At 49.5% G+C, this 15,491-nt stretch overlaps 2 protein-coding genes across 2 annotated transcripts; one reads left to right on the top strand and one right to left on the bottom strand.

Annotated features, from left to right (window-relative positions):
- Positions 1-3,332: 3,332 nt before the first annotated feature.
- Positions 3,333-6,879, top strand: LOC128408354 (histone H2A type 2-B-like). The gene is made up of 2 exons (XM_053377957.1): positions 3,333-3,447; positions 3,668-6,879. Exon 2 carries the CDS (start codon positions 3,767-3,769, stop codon positions 4,145-4,147), a length of 381 nt encoding a protein of 126 aa, XP_053233932.1. The 5' UTR covers positions 3,333-3,447; positions 3,668-3,766; the 3' UTR covers positions 4,148-6,879.
- Positions 6,880-11,530: 4,651 nt separating this feature from the next.
- LOC128408353 (histone H1.10) lies at positions 11,531-13,113 on the bottom strand. Its single transcript, XM_053377956.1, has one exon. It carries the CDS (start codon positions 12,971-12,973, stop codon positions 12,299-12,301), a length of 675 nt encoding a protein of 224 aa, XP_053233931.1. The 5' UTR covers positions 12,974-13,113; the 3' UTR covers positions 11,531-12,298.
- Between the last annotated feature and the right edge of the window lie 2,378 nt (positions 13,114-15,491).

Below are 15,491 nucleotides of genomic sequence, written 5' to 3' on the forward strand. Positions count from 1 at the left end.
GCTGTATTAGTGGGAAACTGCTGTGGTGGTATGTCTGTAGCTACTGTTTTAATTATAACTGCCCAAATTTGCGATGAGAAAATGAATAGCAAAAATTCAGTACACTGGCATTGTAGAAGGAATGAGAGTTTGGGCCTATTTTTCTGACATCAGACTTACTCATAGTCGGAATTGTACATGTTTTCATGTTTTAAGCAAGGTTGCCTGTTTCAACAATAAGAGATACTTCTTTTGGTTTAGTTTCTGGCTAGCAGTGTTCTTGGCATATCAAAGGATTATTTTGTAACCTCTCTTTTTAGTACCATTGAGCTGCTCTGGTACTCTGCTGTGTTGAACAACACCTGCTAAAAATTGATCTTCTAAAAGGGACAAAGCACATGCTGTGATGTTTGTGGTCTTGAGTTTTGAATAAGCAGGTGCAAATCTTACTAAAGCTCACTATTTGAGCACAGTTTAGCAGAAGCCAGGCTCTCTGGAAAAACATTCATTGCTTTTATTTAAATAATGGTTGTAAAAAATAAAATGCGTTTCTATCTCGTTATTTTTTTGTGCATTGCCCAATTCCAGCTAATCATCAAAACACTCGTTTAGGCTGCAGTGTTTACTCAGAAGTAAATCCCACTTACTCCAAGGTAAGTGAGGTTAGGACTGCAGCCTCAGAGGCACTGAACAATATGCCTGTCTTGTCTTGAAGACTATAACAATGAACATTAGCACATGAATTTGTAAGCACTCTGGCTATGTTAAGAATTAATGCTGTAAGTGTATCATGCTAGCCCATGAGTGTTTGCAACATTTTATAAGTTCAGTACAGTGGTACCTTGGGTTACAAACACCTCGGGTTACAAACTTCGCTAACGCGGATGTAGTACCTCAGGTTACGAACTTTGCCCCAGGATGAGAACAGAAATTGCGCAGCACCGGGAGGCCCTATTAGCGAAAGCGCATCTCAGGTTTAGAACGGTTTCGGGTTAGGTCCAGACCTCCAGAACAAATTAAGCTCGTAACCTGTCTTCTACAAAGTCAGACTAATGGTCCGTGCAGCTCAGTATGGCCTGCACTGACTAGCTGCCTCTTCCAGGTTTCAGACCGGGGTCTCTCTCAGCCCCACATGGAGATGCCAGCCATTGGACCTGGGACCCTCTAGATGCAGGGCAGATGTTCTACCTGGGCCTTTTGACACAATGTATCTGAATGCAGTTCATATTGCCTTGTAAGTAATGTAGATGAATGACGTGTGTTTAATAATGATACTGCCACAAGCTCGGTGCTCTTATGAGGAATGGAATATGGGTCCATCACAAGCCTCTCCAATTTTTTCAGCTCTGGAAAGCCTCCAGAAGCATGAAGGCAAATTGTCTCTATTCTAGAGCCTTCTTACAATGAATATCACAGTGCTAAGTCCACCAAATAAATTGGTTTAGGCTTAGAATGTTTTGGAGTGATGCCTCATATTTCTGTACAATTATGTCCAAAGTTGGTCTTCCTACCCATGGGTTGTCCGTTTCAATAATTTAAGGAAATTACCTAGCTTGCTTAGATTCTTCTTGCTTAACGTCTAGCTGGGCCTAATTTCTGCTGAACCTAGAAACGAATTCACTCTCCCCTGGCCCTAGAAGCGTATCCCTGACTCAGCGGTTTCATCTGCCCCCTAAAGTCCAGTCTGGCAATTACAAGTGTTGGGGCATGCTGGAGACTTAACAAGATTTATTGCAGCAAGCATTTGTGGACTAGAGTCTACTTCAGCAGATGCATATTCATCCGTTTCATCTGGTAAAATGAGACACTGGTCCACAGAAGCTTATGCCATAACAAATCCTGTTAGTCTCTAAGTGCCACAACATTCTACTGTATTTTCCTGCAACAGACTAGCACAGCTATCCCTGTGTGAAGTCACTGGTCTGCAGCAGGTATTTTATTTTTAACTAATTTAACTAGAATAGGAATGCTTGTGATTGGAGCATGGCCTGCTTGGCCCAACATCCAGTACATCACAGAACGAGCTTGTTGGCCAGACTCTTCTAAATCCTGATGGCTTCCTCACCAGCCACAAAAACAGTAACAAAACCAGGCCCAGCATAACAGGCACGATTTGCTGATCCATGAAGGTGGCACAACTCTTACTACAATCCTAGCCCCCATATAATCTCAACCAAAATCCTTCCAGGTGGGTATCCCCCCTGCCCCCACCCATCGATTTAAACTGGTGTAAACCCTGACATCTTCCACAGCAGATTTCCTAAGTTAAGACTGCTCTGCCTTTCATTTCAAGGTGGCACAATATACTGGTTTTAAGAATGCAATGTGGCCCTTAAGACATTGACTTCAAATTTCACTTCTATCCATGAACTCCCTACAACTAGGTGGCTTTAGGCATGCCACTGTCTCTTAACCTCCCCTGTAAGAACTTAGCAATACTGACTTTTACTAGATTGTTAAATCATACCAGGATAACACGTGCAAAGTGCTCTGTGCAATAAAGGCACTATATAAAATGCTAATTAGTAATTGCAGGATTAGGTTTCCCCACCTCAGATGTGCCAATCAAGAAACACTTGATTTGGCCTTTTGACTAAGGTTTGGCCACAGGTTTGCCTGCCTGTTTTGGGATAGGCCAGCATCCTTTTTAGGTGTCTTTGACATAGGGTACTGCTAATTAGGCTTATAGAGAGAAAGCAATACCCAACCGAGAGGATCTATAAATAAATAAGAAATGTCCTCTAGAAGGGCACCCAGATACCGCACAAATAAATGAGAGGAGGTGTGTAATCCTATCATGCTCTTCCTCCTCAGGCCCTGCCTGAGTTAAGTTCCCCTTGTGAAAAACCAGACGGCCTTAAATGTTTGCCTTTATTGCGGGTGCTGAATTTGCCCTAGGGCGCGGCGGTCGTGATCCTAAGCTTGCGTTTGCACCTGCGGGCTAGCCGTCAGCTGGGTTTGGGGGGCAGACCAAGTATTTCAAGAAATTCAACTCGGGAGAGAGGGAATTGGGGAAATTCTGCTAACCTTGGCTGCCTTCTCCTTACCCAGAGGGGCGGCTGCTCCAGGTGGCATTATCAGGAGCAAGTGCAGCAGCCGCCCGCCCGCCTCCTCTTTCCCCCGGTGCATCCCTTTGTCACGCCGCGCCAGAGACCCCCCGCGTCTCCCAAAGCTGCTGCTGCTGCACATTAATATGCTTCACCAGCAGCTCTCTTTGCAGGCGGCCAAGCCTGCGCGTCTGTTGCCGCTCCAGCTCCCTCCGAGTCCGAACATGGACGACGCGAGCTCCTATGCAAATCAGGGATCGGAATACCCGCCAATAGCGGCCCGGCTCTGCGCTCGCCCCCGCCAATGGGAAGCCGCCGACAGGCTGGGCTTGGATTTATATCCTCCAGCATCTCGCGCTTGTTATTGTCACTGCAGCTGCGGCTCTCGGGCGGAGCGCTCCGCTTGGCGAGGCGGCGAACGGTGAGGGGAGGGAGGTGACCCCTGCGCGCGGCGCTAGCTGGGGGCCGCCGGAGCGCGGCCTGCAACCTGCTCCCTGCCAGTCCGCTCCGGGGTTGGGTTGCAAGGCGGGGTGGCGCGCGGCGGGGAGGGGGCGGAGCTGCTCTGGAACACGCGTCAGGCTCGCAACCTGCGTTCCCACGTTACTTTGCTAACACTCTGTGGTGGCGGTGTTTTTCTCCAGGTCTTTCTCCTCCTCTGCCTGCTTCGCGCCGGGCCTCGGCTTGCAGCCCTTTCGGAGCGCCCCCCTGCCCGCCCCCTCCAGCCCAGCCGCCTGCCCGCGATGTCCGGCCGAGGGAAGTCCGGCGGCAAAGCGCGCGCCAAAGCCAAGTCCCGCTCGTCCCGCGCCGGCCTGCAGTTCCCGGTGGGCCGCGTGCACCGGCTGCTGCGGAAAGGCAACTACGCCGAGCGGGTGGGCGCCGGGGCGCCCGTCTACCTGGCGGCCGTGCTGGAGTACCTGTCGGCCGAGATCCTGGAGCTGGCCGGCAACGCGGCGCGGGACAACAAGAAGACCCGCATCATCCCGCGGCACCTGCAGCTGGCCATCCGCAACGACGAGGAGCTCAACAAGCTGCTGGGCGGGGTGACCATCGCCCAGGGCGGGGTCCTGCCCAACATCCAGGCCGTGCTGCTGCCCAAGAAGACCCAGAGCTCCAAGAAATGAGCCCGGCCCTGTTTCCGAAGGGGAACAACAAAGAATGGTCCGGTGATGTGTCCCCGCCACCCTACCCGCAGGATCCGACCCAGCGGGCACCGGACATTTTCTCCCTTTTCTCTCTGCTTCACTTGGAGCAGCCAGCGCCGGGCAGATCTCTTCCTCTCCGCCTCCTCTGCCTTGGCGCAGCCATCACTGGGCCGCCTCTGCGCCTCCTCTCCTCGCTCTGGTCCTCCCTGTCCGCCTGGCGCTGCAGCCGCCGGGCTTCCCTCTCGCCCTCTCCAACCCTCTTTCTTTCCAATGATCTGCACCTCGCTTGGCACTCCTGCCCTCTTTCAGTCCCGGGGATTGGTGTGGGAAGAGCAGGCTTAAATCATTTTTCTGTGTCGCGAGAAGGGCACCTGCTGCGGGCCTGGTGGCTGCCACCTAGTGCCCTGCAAATTGATTTCTGTATTATTATTTTCCCTCCCTCTGTCTCTCTTCTCATTCTCCCTCTCATCCCCATGATTTATCCCCTAATCTACTACCCTGAAGCTGCTTATACCTGCAGCATCTGTGCAATTAGCTTTTCTTTTCCCTCCCTTAAGCCACTGTTAATTTTTTGGGAAAGGGGATTTGGAAAGAAAGGACAGTTTTGGAACTAGAAGAATGATTTGTGCATCTTGTTTTTCTTGCATTGGGACTAACTGGAAGAACGGAAGTCATGAAGCAAGGTGGAAGCTGCAAGCCTGCCCTAGGAAGGCAAGGGACTTGGCAGTGTGCCACCATTTGTGACCATAGAGGCTTTCTGCATCCTGTCTGTGCACCTGTCAGGGAGGGAGGATGAAGGCAGAGCCTTTCCATTCATTACTGTTCTGCACAAATATTCCGTCTACTCTCTTAAAACTGCTCTGTCACGGAGCTCAATACAGTGATGGATCTATCTACCTGTTGTTGCTGCACATCCCCATTCAATGTGATCACAAACTTAATAAAATGTTGGAGGGGGGAGGGGAGAAAAGGAAGCTGCCAGAAAAACCGTAATGTGAAAAGAGCCACTACTCTTGTTGAGAGAAATATTCATCTCTTCAAGTGCTAAGCTTTTTTTCTCCCCCTTCCTTGTTTGCTTTATGATGAGGTATTGTGTCACTGTATTTGTACTCCATTCCTAATTGTGTGCTCGTGTTAAATTTTGATTTTATTGTTGTTACAAACCTTTTTTTAAAGAAAGGGGGGATCTAGTTTATGAAGTTAACAGCCTTGGGCTGGAGGCAAACAGTAGTGTGTGTGTGTGTGTGAGAGAGAGAGAGAGAGAGAGGAAGGTTATTGGACAGTGTCTTCAGTTTCCTAAGGTATACACATCTTGTCCTACTGTCACTTCTGGCCAAACATGCTTGGGGTAGGGTTTTGAATGACGTGAATCATTTGGGCCAGACACAAAAGTGAGATGAGTGCACAGGCCAAGAACAGTAATTGTCTTTCAGACCAACTCTTCAGAGAGGGAGGGCTCCTATTATCTGTCTCTAGCCTTGATTGGTGCTGCATTCAGATCTTCTGAATGCGCTTAGCAGCTTAGCTGGAACCTCATTTTAAGCAAGAGTTCTTGGATTTAGGTCGTATTTTTGTCCTGTTGACGTCAGCAGAGCTAAAATCAAAAGTATTTTAGTATAATGGCTTTTGTGGTTTTTCAGCCTAAGTGATGGTAGGTCTGGAGGTGCCTGAAGCTTCCTTGAGACAGAAGCAATTGCGTTGTGTTGTCTGTTCTGTCCCCCATTCCCTTTTGGATTATTAATTCTGTTATAGACCTTTCCCCAACGATGGAGATTTGGCATTCTGTATCTTTGTTTTGCACTTTAAGACTATACACAGTTTTTTTCCTGTTCAGAATTTCACGCCTGGTGCATAAAATAGAGTGCAATTGTGGCATCTGTTTAATTGTAATCCTCAATGGATTAATTTTTGGGATTTGGGTTTTTCTAGGGGAAAAAAACTGAATTTATACTAGAGTAAAATATCTAGTTAATGTGTTGGTTTACTAAATTGGTGTTTGGGTAACATATGAGCATGGAAGATGGCCTAGCCAGTCCTGTGGTGCATAGTAGCTATGGTACTCTAGAGATGGTATCGGAGCCAAATCTTGCTTGCTTGCCTAGGTGAAAAGTTTATAGAACCACGTGCATGCAGCAGTGTCTAGGCTATTGAGCAAGTAGAACTTGTAATATTTATGGGCAACTGTGTATGTGCTGTCAAGTAGCATGTGTTCAACCTATCAAGTGAGGTGTAAATCTGTGGATGAAGTATTGTCTTGCTCTGGTTCGACAAATAACGCATAGGTTAGTGGAACTTGGATGCTTTAATACCTGGGTAATGAAGGTGGTTCGTTCACTCCTTAGTGATACCGGAGAGGTAGAACCTCTGCTCCTGTCTGATTTGTCTTACCTATCTCCCACTGCAGACCCAGGAAAAAAAGACCCATTGTTTCTAAGTTGCTATCTCATTCCTCTGGCACTGGACCAGTGTAAGGCTCTTGCTTTCTTCTAGAATGAACATGAATTGCATAATTGTGGGGAAGAGATTGTTTAAATGCAAATAACTACTGAAAAATAGGAAATGAGAGTTTGTGTTTTTCTGTCTTTTATTATTTCAAGATCAGTATTTTGTGTTCTGTCAAAAGACTGCTTTGTATTTATTAGAAAATGCAGAACTTGTGATACTGGAAAAGTGCAAAACCAATATTCTTATTAAACCGATTCAGTCTTGAATGCACGTCAAAGATGTCTCTTGTCGACACATCACTTAATTAGCTGTTTGGGGGTTACTGAATCCATGAAAGGTTTTTTTTGTGGTTTGAGGTCTGTAATGTGCATTTATGCCCTACTGTCCTGAAAATACTGCTGGAAGAAAGGGAAGGTGGGCAGTGGAAGGTCAAAGGTTTGGTCTAGTAACTGACTTGGCTGCAGTGTGAGCCATCTGTCTTTCAGCTCCCATGTTCCCTCTTTCTATCTAATAGCAAATTAAATGGTGTTGATTAATAAATGGGAAATTAATGTTCGTATCAAATCTTAAAGCCCATTTTGCCCAAAGTATCCTTCTGTGGTCCTGGCAGTGGAGCCCATTTTTAAAATATTTATCTGACTTGCACAACCAAATGCCTCATATCTTCCTCACTTCTCTCCGCTTGGCAAATGACACCCTGATCCCAAGATTCCTCTGCATGCAGAGAGCTCTGCACAACCCAAGGTTTCCCATTAACTTACATTAGAAATGCACTGGGTTATTCCTGACATCAGCGCAACCCATGCGCTATTAATATGTGTTAGAACCCGTCAAGCATTTATTTGGTGGTGCCCATTCAAAGTTGACATGACTTGCTTCCGAAAAGTGCTAGCATCGGAGTAGGAAGTCCTGAGGAAGCCAGTTCAGTTGGATGCAGTATTCAAAGTAAATGGGGACAGGATTAAGCTGTGCAGTGCATTTCTTGCTGGTAGAACTTGCACTGTGCTCTCATGTATTCTCTGTTCAGAATTAATGAAATCTGTTTAGCAATTAACAAATATAACCTTCCTAAGCCCTCATCACATGGCCCCTTGGTATATTTTACTTTTAACTGTGTTTTAAATGTAAAGCTGAAGGGAAGCGAACATGATTAAATCAACAGATGGTAAAAAGTAATATTAGAAAGGGATGTCAGTTCTACAAAGGGGGCTTCGCTGTGAAGAGCTTAGGGTCCCATATGTGAGCATCTAAAAGGCTGGTGCTTCCCTGCAGCCTCTCCCCCCCTCCCTTTTGTACCTTTCTACCATCTGTTTATGTCAATGGGTAGAGCTGGCGTGTGGGGTTGTGAAAACTTAAATGACACTAAAAGAAAATATTGCTCTTGTCCAGAAATGGCATTCCTTACAATAGCAGCTAGCTTGCTCTTCTATCTGTGGGAGTCTATAGTTCAGTTTGCAAGTAACACTAAGCCAAACCATGAATGTATCGATGTCCAGACTGCCAGAGAGGAGAGATTGTGGCTGCTTTGTTCTTCTTCTGAGCTAAGCTATGATTTAGTTTAGCATGTTATCCAAACCCAGACTTGTAGTTTGCCTTGCTCCAGACAAACGAGGAACTGTAAACCAAAAGCAAACCTTGGAGTTTACTGGAGCAAGACAAGCCATGAGCCTGGCCTGCATTTGGATGACATACTAAGCTAAACCATGACTTAGCTCACAGGGGCAGGAGCTAAGTGGCTATGATCTCCAGGAATCCCGATGGTATGGCTTAACATGGTGTATGAACTGTGTCTGTATATTGCTTGAATTAGTGGCACAAATGTGAGCTTTTCTGCCCTGTCATAAGTGTCACCGTTAACTCTTCCCTTTAATGCAGATGGAAATGAATGAATGGTGGAAACTAGATTCATGAAGAGAATGCAGGTGGCAAAGTGTGTGGAAAAGCTTAGAAGTGACTTAAAAGCAGCAGCCTTTATATCCATTTTGGAAGATAACTTTGGATTGAGGGTGAAGACAGGAAGTCTTGGTGATCGGTCAATTCAATTGTACAGTATTGCTTAGAAACATAAGTCATTGCAATATATAAGGATCTTGGTGAACACCATTAATTACCACTCTACAGAGTACCAAAAAATAAAAAAATTATTCTAAATTTATTAGATTCCCAATAGTGAACTGAACAGCTGTCTTTAACAAACTGGGGATATGCATTTAAAAGGCCTTCCATCCATACTATAGAATACTGTTGAAATCTGATGTGAGCCGCAGCAGGTAGGTCAGGACTAGCACTGTGTTGCCACATGATGCCTCTCAACGCATTATTTAATATAGCACTTGGATTGAAAAATGTGCTTCTATAATCCTTAAAACAGTTTAAGGTAGTGGACACAGAGCTTGTGTAAAAGGAACAAGAGATCTTCAACATAAAAATGCCTCCAAACTCCCAGCAGACTCTGCTACCTGCTAATCTTCTGTTTGAGCCTGGAGCCTGAGAGCCTTGCAAATTATAGAAGGGGGGTGCTGTGGTTTTTCCCCTCTATTTTTCATGTGCCTGTTTCTGCCTTTTGGAAATATCCTTGCAGGGAATTAGGGTAATCATGGGTCTTTTTGGAAAAGGTGAAGTCATTTAATGTTTTCCTTCTCTTGAAGAAACATACCATGCTGCTACAGTGGTGGTTTCTAGCTATCTGCACTTAGATATAACAGGGGTAGCCAGAGTGGGGCCCTCCAGCTGTTGAACTACAACTTCCATCAGCCCCAGCCAGTAGTTCCAAGGTAATGGATGGTGCGAGTTGTAGTTCAACAGCTGTACCACATGGTGTTCTTTTCCCCCTTGTGTACAGAGCCCATAGCTTAAGTGTGGCTTAGTTGGATGCTGCTGGTTAAAGCTTGAAACTGTTGGATCAGTCTGGAATGGACAAAGTTGAACTGTAAGAAATGTGAAAATACCAGTTCACAAAAGTGAAAGTATCTCCATGCATGATTTGAATAAAGTCTATCAATATAGTTTGCAGGGAGATGCCTTGCTCCTGTATGTACATTGGGTTGTGAAGCTGGGAGAATATCTTACGATCCTGTCTTCTTAAGTAGTTTATCAAAATAGAGGTTTTTCCTGAAGTGCCAAAACCTGGCCAACTGCAGTTCTAGGCCACGACTCAGGCTATATTTATTATAAGGATCTTTCTATGCCACTAGTTTTATCTGGACATTTAGAATAGTATTATCACCCTTTTTGTACGATTTGGATACCCCTTACAGTGGCACACTTGCTATGTATTATTACTTTCTTCAGAACTATATGGTGGTGGTTATATTTGCATGATGGTGAGTTATGGCACCTATTAAGGACCATTTCATGGTGGGTGATACATTCTCTTACCCTCACCCTTAATTGTAAACCTGAACTGTGTGCTGTGTGTTTTCTTTTATGTAGAGGATTCCTTATGGACAAGTGCCAAGATTAAAAGTGAAGGAGAAACAGTCAGGCTGCTCCTTCTACAGGCTTGGTCTTAGTTCCTGATCCTAATATGCTCAGCTCTTGGAGCTCCTTTAAGTGTTCTCCAAGGGGTTGAAAGTTAGGCCATAATTTAATATGTGGGGTGATATTTGTAGTTACAAGGTTTGTATTAGCAGGGCCCTGCTCTACTGCACCGTTTCTGCCACCCTAAGCAGGTGCCCTCCAATTCCCTTCTTAAGGTTATATACTTTCCTGACCTGAGTAGCCCCATGGCAAGATCCTGCAAAAGCAGGCCTGGGGCTAGCCCAGCTTCCCTCTCTCCCAGGCCATATTCTCCCTAGACCTTTCCCCTATCCCAGACGGCGCCGGCCTCCGCCGTTCATTTCCCACTTTCACCTTTTCGTTTGCTGCAACTGCCCCTTCATATTGCCGCCACGGACAGGTAGCGAGCCGCGGAAGGTGCAGCAGTGAAGTCCTTTTCCCAGCTCTGGGGTGGAGCTCTTGTTTTTCTGGCAGCGGAAAGCGGGCCACTGGCAGGAAGGGTGGGTGAATATACAACTACCTCCCAGCATCATATGGGATGGTTAAGAAGAGGTGTTTTTTAGCTTAGGAAGTGAGCTACATTGCAGGGCTGTTGTAAGCCACTCCCGCCCCTTACGCCGAGATAAATGAGAGGCCGGAGCAGACCTTTGGTAGGAAGCAGCGGTAGCAGCTCCGGAGAGACGATCAATTCACGACTCAGTCGAGCATTTAGGTGCCGCCTCCCCCCTTTCAACCTGCTATCTGCGAAAGGAGTGACGCTACCGGTGCAGACGAATGGCTTGACGTAACCGCCCCGGCCAGCCAACCAACGGGCGTTTCCCCACTCGTGCGCACTGGCGCCCGATGACGTAACCCCCCATGTACGCAAAGGCTAGGCTCGCCCCCTAGAGGCTTCTTTTTAGCAAGGTGCATGTGCGGGGTTTTGGAGAGGAGGGGAACCGCCAAACCAAAGGATTGCCGCTTTCTCCCTGGAACTGGAGGTCCGGCTCGGATTTTTATGTGGACGACGACCTCAAACTTGCAATACCTACTACGATATGGGTGCAAAAAGTGACCAAGGGCAGAGTTTTTGCTAACAGGGCAATGCAATGCCTGCCGGTCTTTGCAGAAAATGGAGCTCTTTCCTCAGAGAGGAAAAAGCTCGTTTGAAATGATTGACACGCCCACCTCCAGAAAACTCCACACCGGTAGAAAATTAAGCGGGTGGAATGCGCATCCTTCCCCACCCCCCACGCAGAAGCTACAGCTCCCCCTGCCTGGTACCCAGCCTCCTCCACCCTATAGCCGCACCCCCATTATCTCCGGTTAATCCCACTAGGGCCACCTTTTTCAATTCTAACGCCCCCATTTCCCACCCTCCCTCCCAAGCCGTTTTCATTTGCCTCTTGCACACTTAAAACACACGGAGGAAGCAGCGAGTGAAAAAAAAGCATTTTAAACGATTTATTGAACAAAAAAAACCAAAAAACACAAGTGCGGAGGGGAAAGGCTACCGAAGGCAAGACACCTTTGAAGGCAGTATGATGATCTTCCAGGAGAGGAGGGAGATCCCCTCCGATCTCCACCTTCCATAGAACTGAGCATCTACGCATCCCGCTCGGTAATGGCTGTGCAGGCCTCTTAAAGGCAAAAACGAAATAAAAAAGCACCCCGACACAACCCCACTTGGTCCCAACCGCTCCCCATTTCTCCCCTCCCTCCTTGAATCCCGAGAAGCGCCTTTTTAAAGGGAAAAGCCCAGACGCCGTTGCCATGGCGCCGCAGCAGCATCCGAGGGGCGGCCACGACGGCCGGGGAAACTTTCGGAAGGCAGCCAAAACGCCCCCGTGAGCATGGAGAACCAGGGAAGCGGCGCCGCCTATCCTCCATATTTTTCGGGGGAGGGGGGCAGGAAAAAATAAACTATTCCAAATTAAAAAACAAAAGAACCCCGCACAAGCCCTCAAGTCATCCCCCCTTTATTAAAAAAATAAAGGGCTGGGGCGAGTAACGTATTCCTCTCCCCTCCAAGGAACCGGCGGCTAATGAAGAAAAGGAGCGCCTCCAACCCACGCCCACCCCTCACCCCCCCAAAAAGAAAGCTACAGAAACGAAACCGGGTAACATGGCTGTGCTGAGAGCAATAAGTCACAATGTCTCGAGGCTCCACAAGTCCAGGGCCCCCTGCCCTCTCCATCTGCGCCTCGTTCATTTCCTGCTCTTGAGCGCCTTGGGCTTGGCCGACTTCTTCACCTTCTTGGCGCTGGGCGAGGCGGCCGTCTTCTTGGCCGCCTTCTTGGCTTTCACCTTGTCCTTCTTGGCGGCGGCCCCGCCGGCGCCTTTCTTGTGCGACTTCTTCTCCAGCTTTTTGCTCTTGGCCACGGGCTTCTTCTCGACCTTGCGCGACGCGGGCACGGCCACCGCCTTCTTGTGCGACTTGGCGTGCGAGGCGCCCCCGCCTCCTGCTCCGGCGCCCCCTTCTCCGCCCTCCAGCTTCTTCCTGTTGAGCTTGAAGGAGCCGTTGGCGCCCGTGCCCTTCACCTGCAGCAAGGTGTCGTTCTGCACCAGCGCCTTGATGGAGTACTTGAGGTAGGTGCGCCCGTTCTGCTGGTCGAACCAGGCCACTTTCTTGGCTTCGTTGTAGATCTTGGCCAGCGAAGAGCCGTTGCGCTCGCCCAGCTTGCGGATCGCCTCCACCACCAGCTGGCTGTACTTGCCCGGCTGGTTCTTCTTCTTGCTATTTTTCTTCTTCTTGGAAGGCGACAACACCGACCCGCCGCCGCCGCCTTTGGCTTTCTTGGCGGCGCCTTTCTTCTCCGGAGCCAGAGGCGCCTCTTCCGCCTCGGCCAGGGGCAGGTCGGCTTCTTCCAGCTCAACAGACATGCCGGAGAAAGCGGGACGGCGCTCTTCGCAAGAATAAAAAGACCAGGCTCGTGTGCGCGCTCGGGAAGGAGCAGCAAGCGCGGTAGCCGAGCACAGCTCACCTCTGCTCCGCCCGAGAGAAAGCCGTCTGCCTGGGCGGGCTCCGCCACAGCTCTTTATATGCGCCAGGAGCGGACCACGTTGAGAACAACAACAGGCAGCGAGGAGGCCGGCTCCAAGTTGTGCTTTTTGTGGCCCCTTCGGCGAGCTCTCCCGCCCGCGTCCGGCGGCCTAGGGTCGGGCTGCCGGCGCCAGCGGCTGCTCCCGACGGTGCCTGACGGAGCTGCCCGGGCGCCGCAGCCTCCCGGGGCTGGGAAAGGTTCCCTGGAGGCGATTTTAAGGGCGCACCCTATGCTGGGGGAAGGCAGAGGATGGGGGCGCCCTGTATGGAGGGCTCTGGGGGGCCGCGAAGGATCCGCACGGCACGGCCAACGCGCGGACCCGGTAGAGAAGAGGGCGCCGCGTGCCGCTGGCCGGTCGTGGGGCGCCGGCGACCCTCGGGGGGGTTACTAGCCCAGGGTTAATTTGTTGCAACTAACACACTGGACGCCCTCACGTGGTCGGCTGCAGCAGCAACGGAGCTGTGGAGCTCATTCCAGGGGGGTCCCCGCCCGATCTGGAGGGGCCGTGACTCAAGGGGTTGCGGGGCTCAGAGAGGGCAGGATTTGGCCGCCCAGGGATCCTCGGTTGTGGGGTGGCAGCACCTTCCAGTTTGGGCTAGAGGGGGTTGCAAGCCCTCCCCCTACCACGCAGGCACTCCCGACGGAGGCGCGTTTGGTCTCTAGTATGAAGTGGTATGGAAGGGCAAAGGGGCGCTGCTATTTGTGCTGCTTTTGGGGGGCGAGGAGGCGCGATGTATATTTACCATAGGAAATGCCCAAATTGGTGAAACAACCGATGAAGCGAAGGTCGGGGCGGGGGGCGATTCTTGAACAACCCGGTGGAGGAGCCTGCAGAGAAGGCGTTGGGTGCCCACTCACTTTATTGCTTTTGAGTTTGTATATATTTAGATTTAGATATTTAGATTTAGATATGTTAGATGGGGTTGGGGTGGCCATGTCTCAACTTGGGCTTCGAGCGTGGAAATGAATATGGAGGATGTTTTCAGGATCTTGCCACTTGTCTTTAAAGACACGGAGATAAGAGGGTATGTAAAGTCTAGCCACCAGAAGTCTCTCCGGGCTACTCCGCACCCCACTTCGAGCTACCTAGGGAGGGGGCGGCGTCCTTTAGTTTTTGGTTAAAAGAAAGCGATAATCGGAGGCGTGCAAAACGGGGAGAAGATCAGCGCCGCGGGGTGGGGGCGGTTTGGTGCAGCGGCTCCTTTTCAGCCAAGGCGCACCTGGGTTCCCCCCCCCCTTTTCCGGATTTGATTGGAAACCGATCGGGTGGCAACGGACACTTCTTTCGGGGAGCAGCTACTGGCGGCAGGGGGCATCTTGCTCCGCACGCAGGATGCCATGGATTTATCCCGCCTGCCAAGTCTCCTTCCCGCCCCCCAATTTGGGCAGAATTTAAATTCCCTTTTACCCACGTTAGCTTATAAGCTATCTGAGAGGGCGCCCGATCCGGACGCATTTAAATAAGGGGGGCACATATGCCCCCCATCGGAAGGGGGCTGGCAGGGAAAGGGGGGCGGGGCAGCACCACCTCTGCTTTAGAAGTGCAGACAGCCCTAGCCAGTGTTGCCAAGAGCACTGTGTAAAATGTCTGTGTGTGTAGGAGGGGGACGTTTCTTTTTATATTGGGGGGTGGGGAGAGAGAGAGAGAGAGATCTTCATGCAGGGAAGAAAACGAAAGCAACCCAGTGCGGTTACTTGAAGGCGAGGGAGCTTTTTAGCCATAGAATCCGCCTACTCCATCAAAGCCCCTTCTCTGCTGCCACCTTTTAAAGCTGGTTCACGATCGCTCTGGGAGGGAGGGAAGCAGGCGCGTTACACCCACTTTCAACTGCATCCTCCTGCGCAGGAAAAGTTACCCCCACCTTCCTTCGCCTTGAATCTGATTTGCTTCTTATGCCAAAAGGGAAAGGGGGGCGGGGAGGCAATTCAAACCCTCGAGCTCCGCAGCTTGCTTTCTCGCTCCCCCTCCCACTTTCGATAAATCTGACACCCGTCCTCCTCCTCCTCCTCCTCCCATGTCTTATTATTTTCTCCGCCATTTCGCTCGCCCTGCCTCCCTCTTGCACGGCTTTAAAAAACAGCAGTTCTGTGCAGGAGGTAAAAACCGCGCTCTGGGGAAGAGCCCACCCCGTAGACGTCTTGCAAAGCATGTTGGGACGAGGTGGACCTCGGTTTACTACAGCCTCTTCTGCTCTTAAGCAAAGGGTCGCTTTTAAACCCATTGGTTATGCCTTAGAACAGCCAGAGGTTTCTATGCAGATGTAAAAAAGCACGTTGGTGAACCGTGGGGGTTTTATTTTTAAAACCTTCAAAGCTGAGACCATATCACCACACTGCTTCTCATCTAACTTTTGTTT

The sequence above is a fragment of the Podarcis raffonei genome, chromosome 2 (assembly GCF_027172205.1).
Source record: "Podarcis raffonei isolate rPodRaf1 chromosome 2, rPodRaf1.pri, whole genome shotgun sequence".
NCBI lineage: Eukaryota > Metazoa > Chordata > Lepidosauria > Squamata > Lacertidae > Podarcis > Podarcis raffonei.

Bases quoted from the DNA above. Each gene is read 5' to 3' on its own strand.
- LOC128408354 (XM_053377957.1), top strand. From the start codon at position 3,767: ATGTCCGGCCGAGGGAAGTCCGGCGGCAAAGCGCGCGCCAAAGCCAAG.
- LOC128408353 (XM_053377956.1), bottom strand. From the start codon at position 12,973: ATGTCTGTTGAGCTGGAAGAAGCCGACCTGCCCCTGGCCGAGGCGGAA.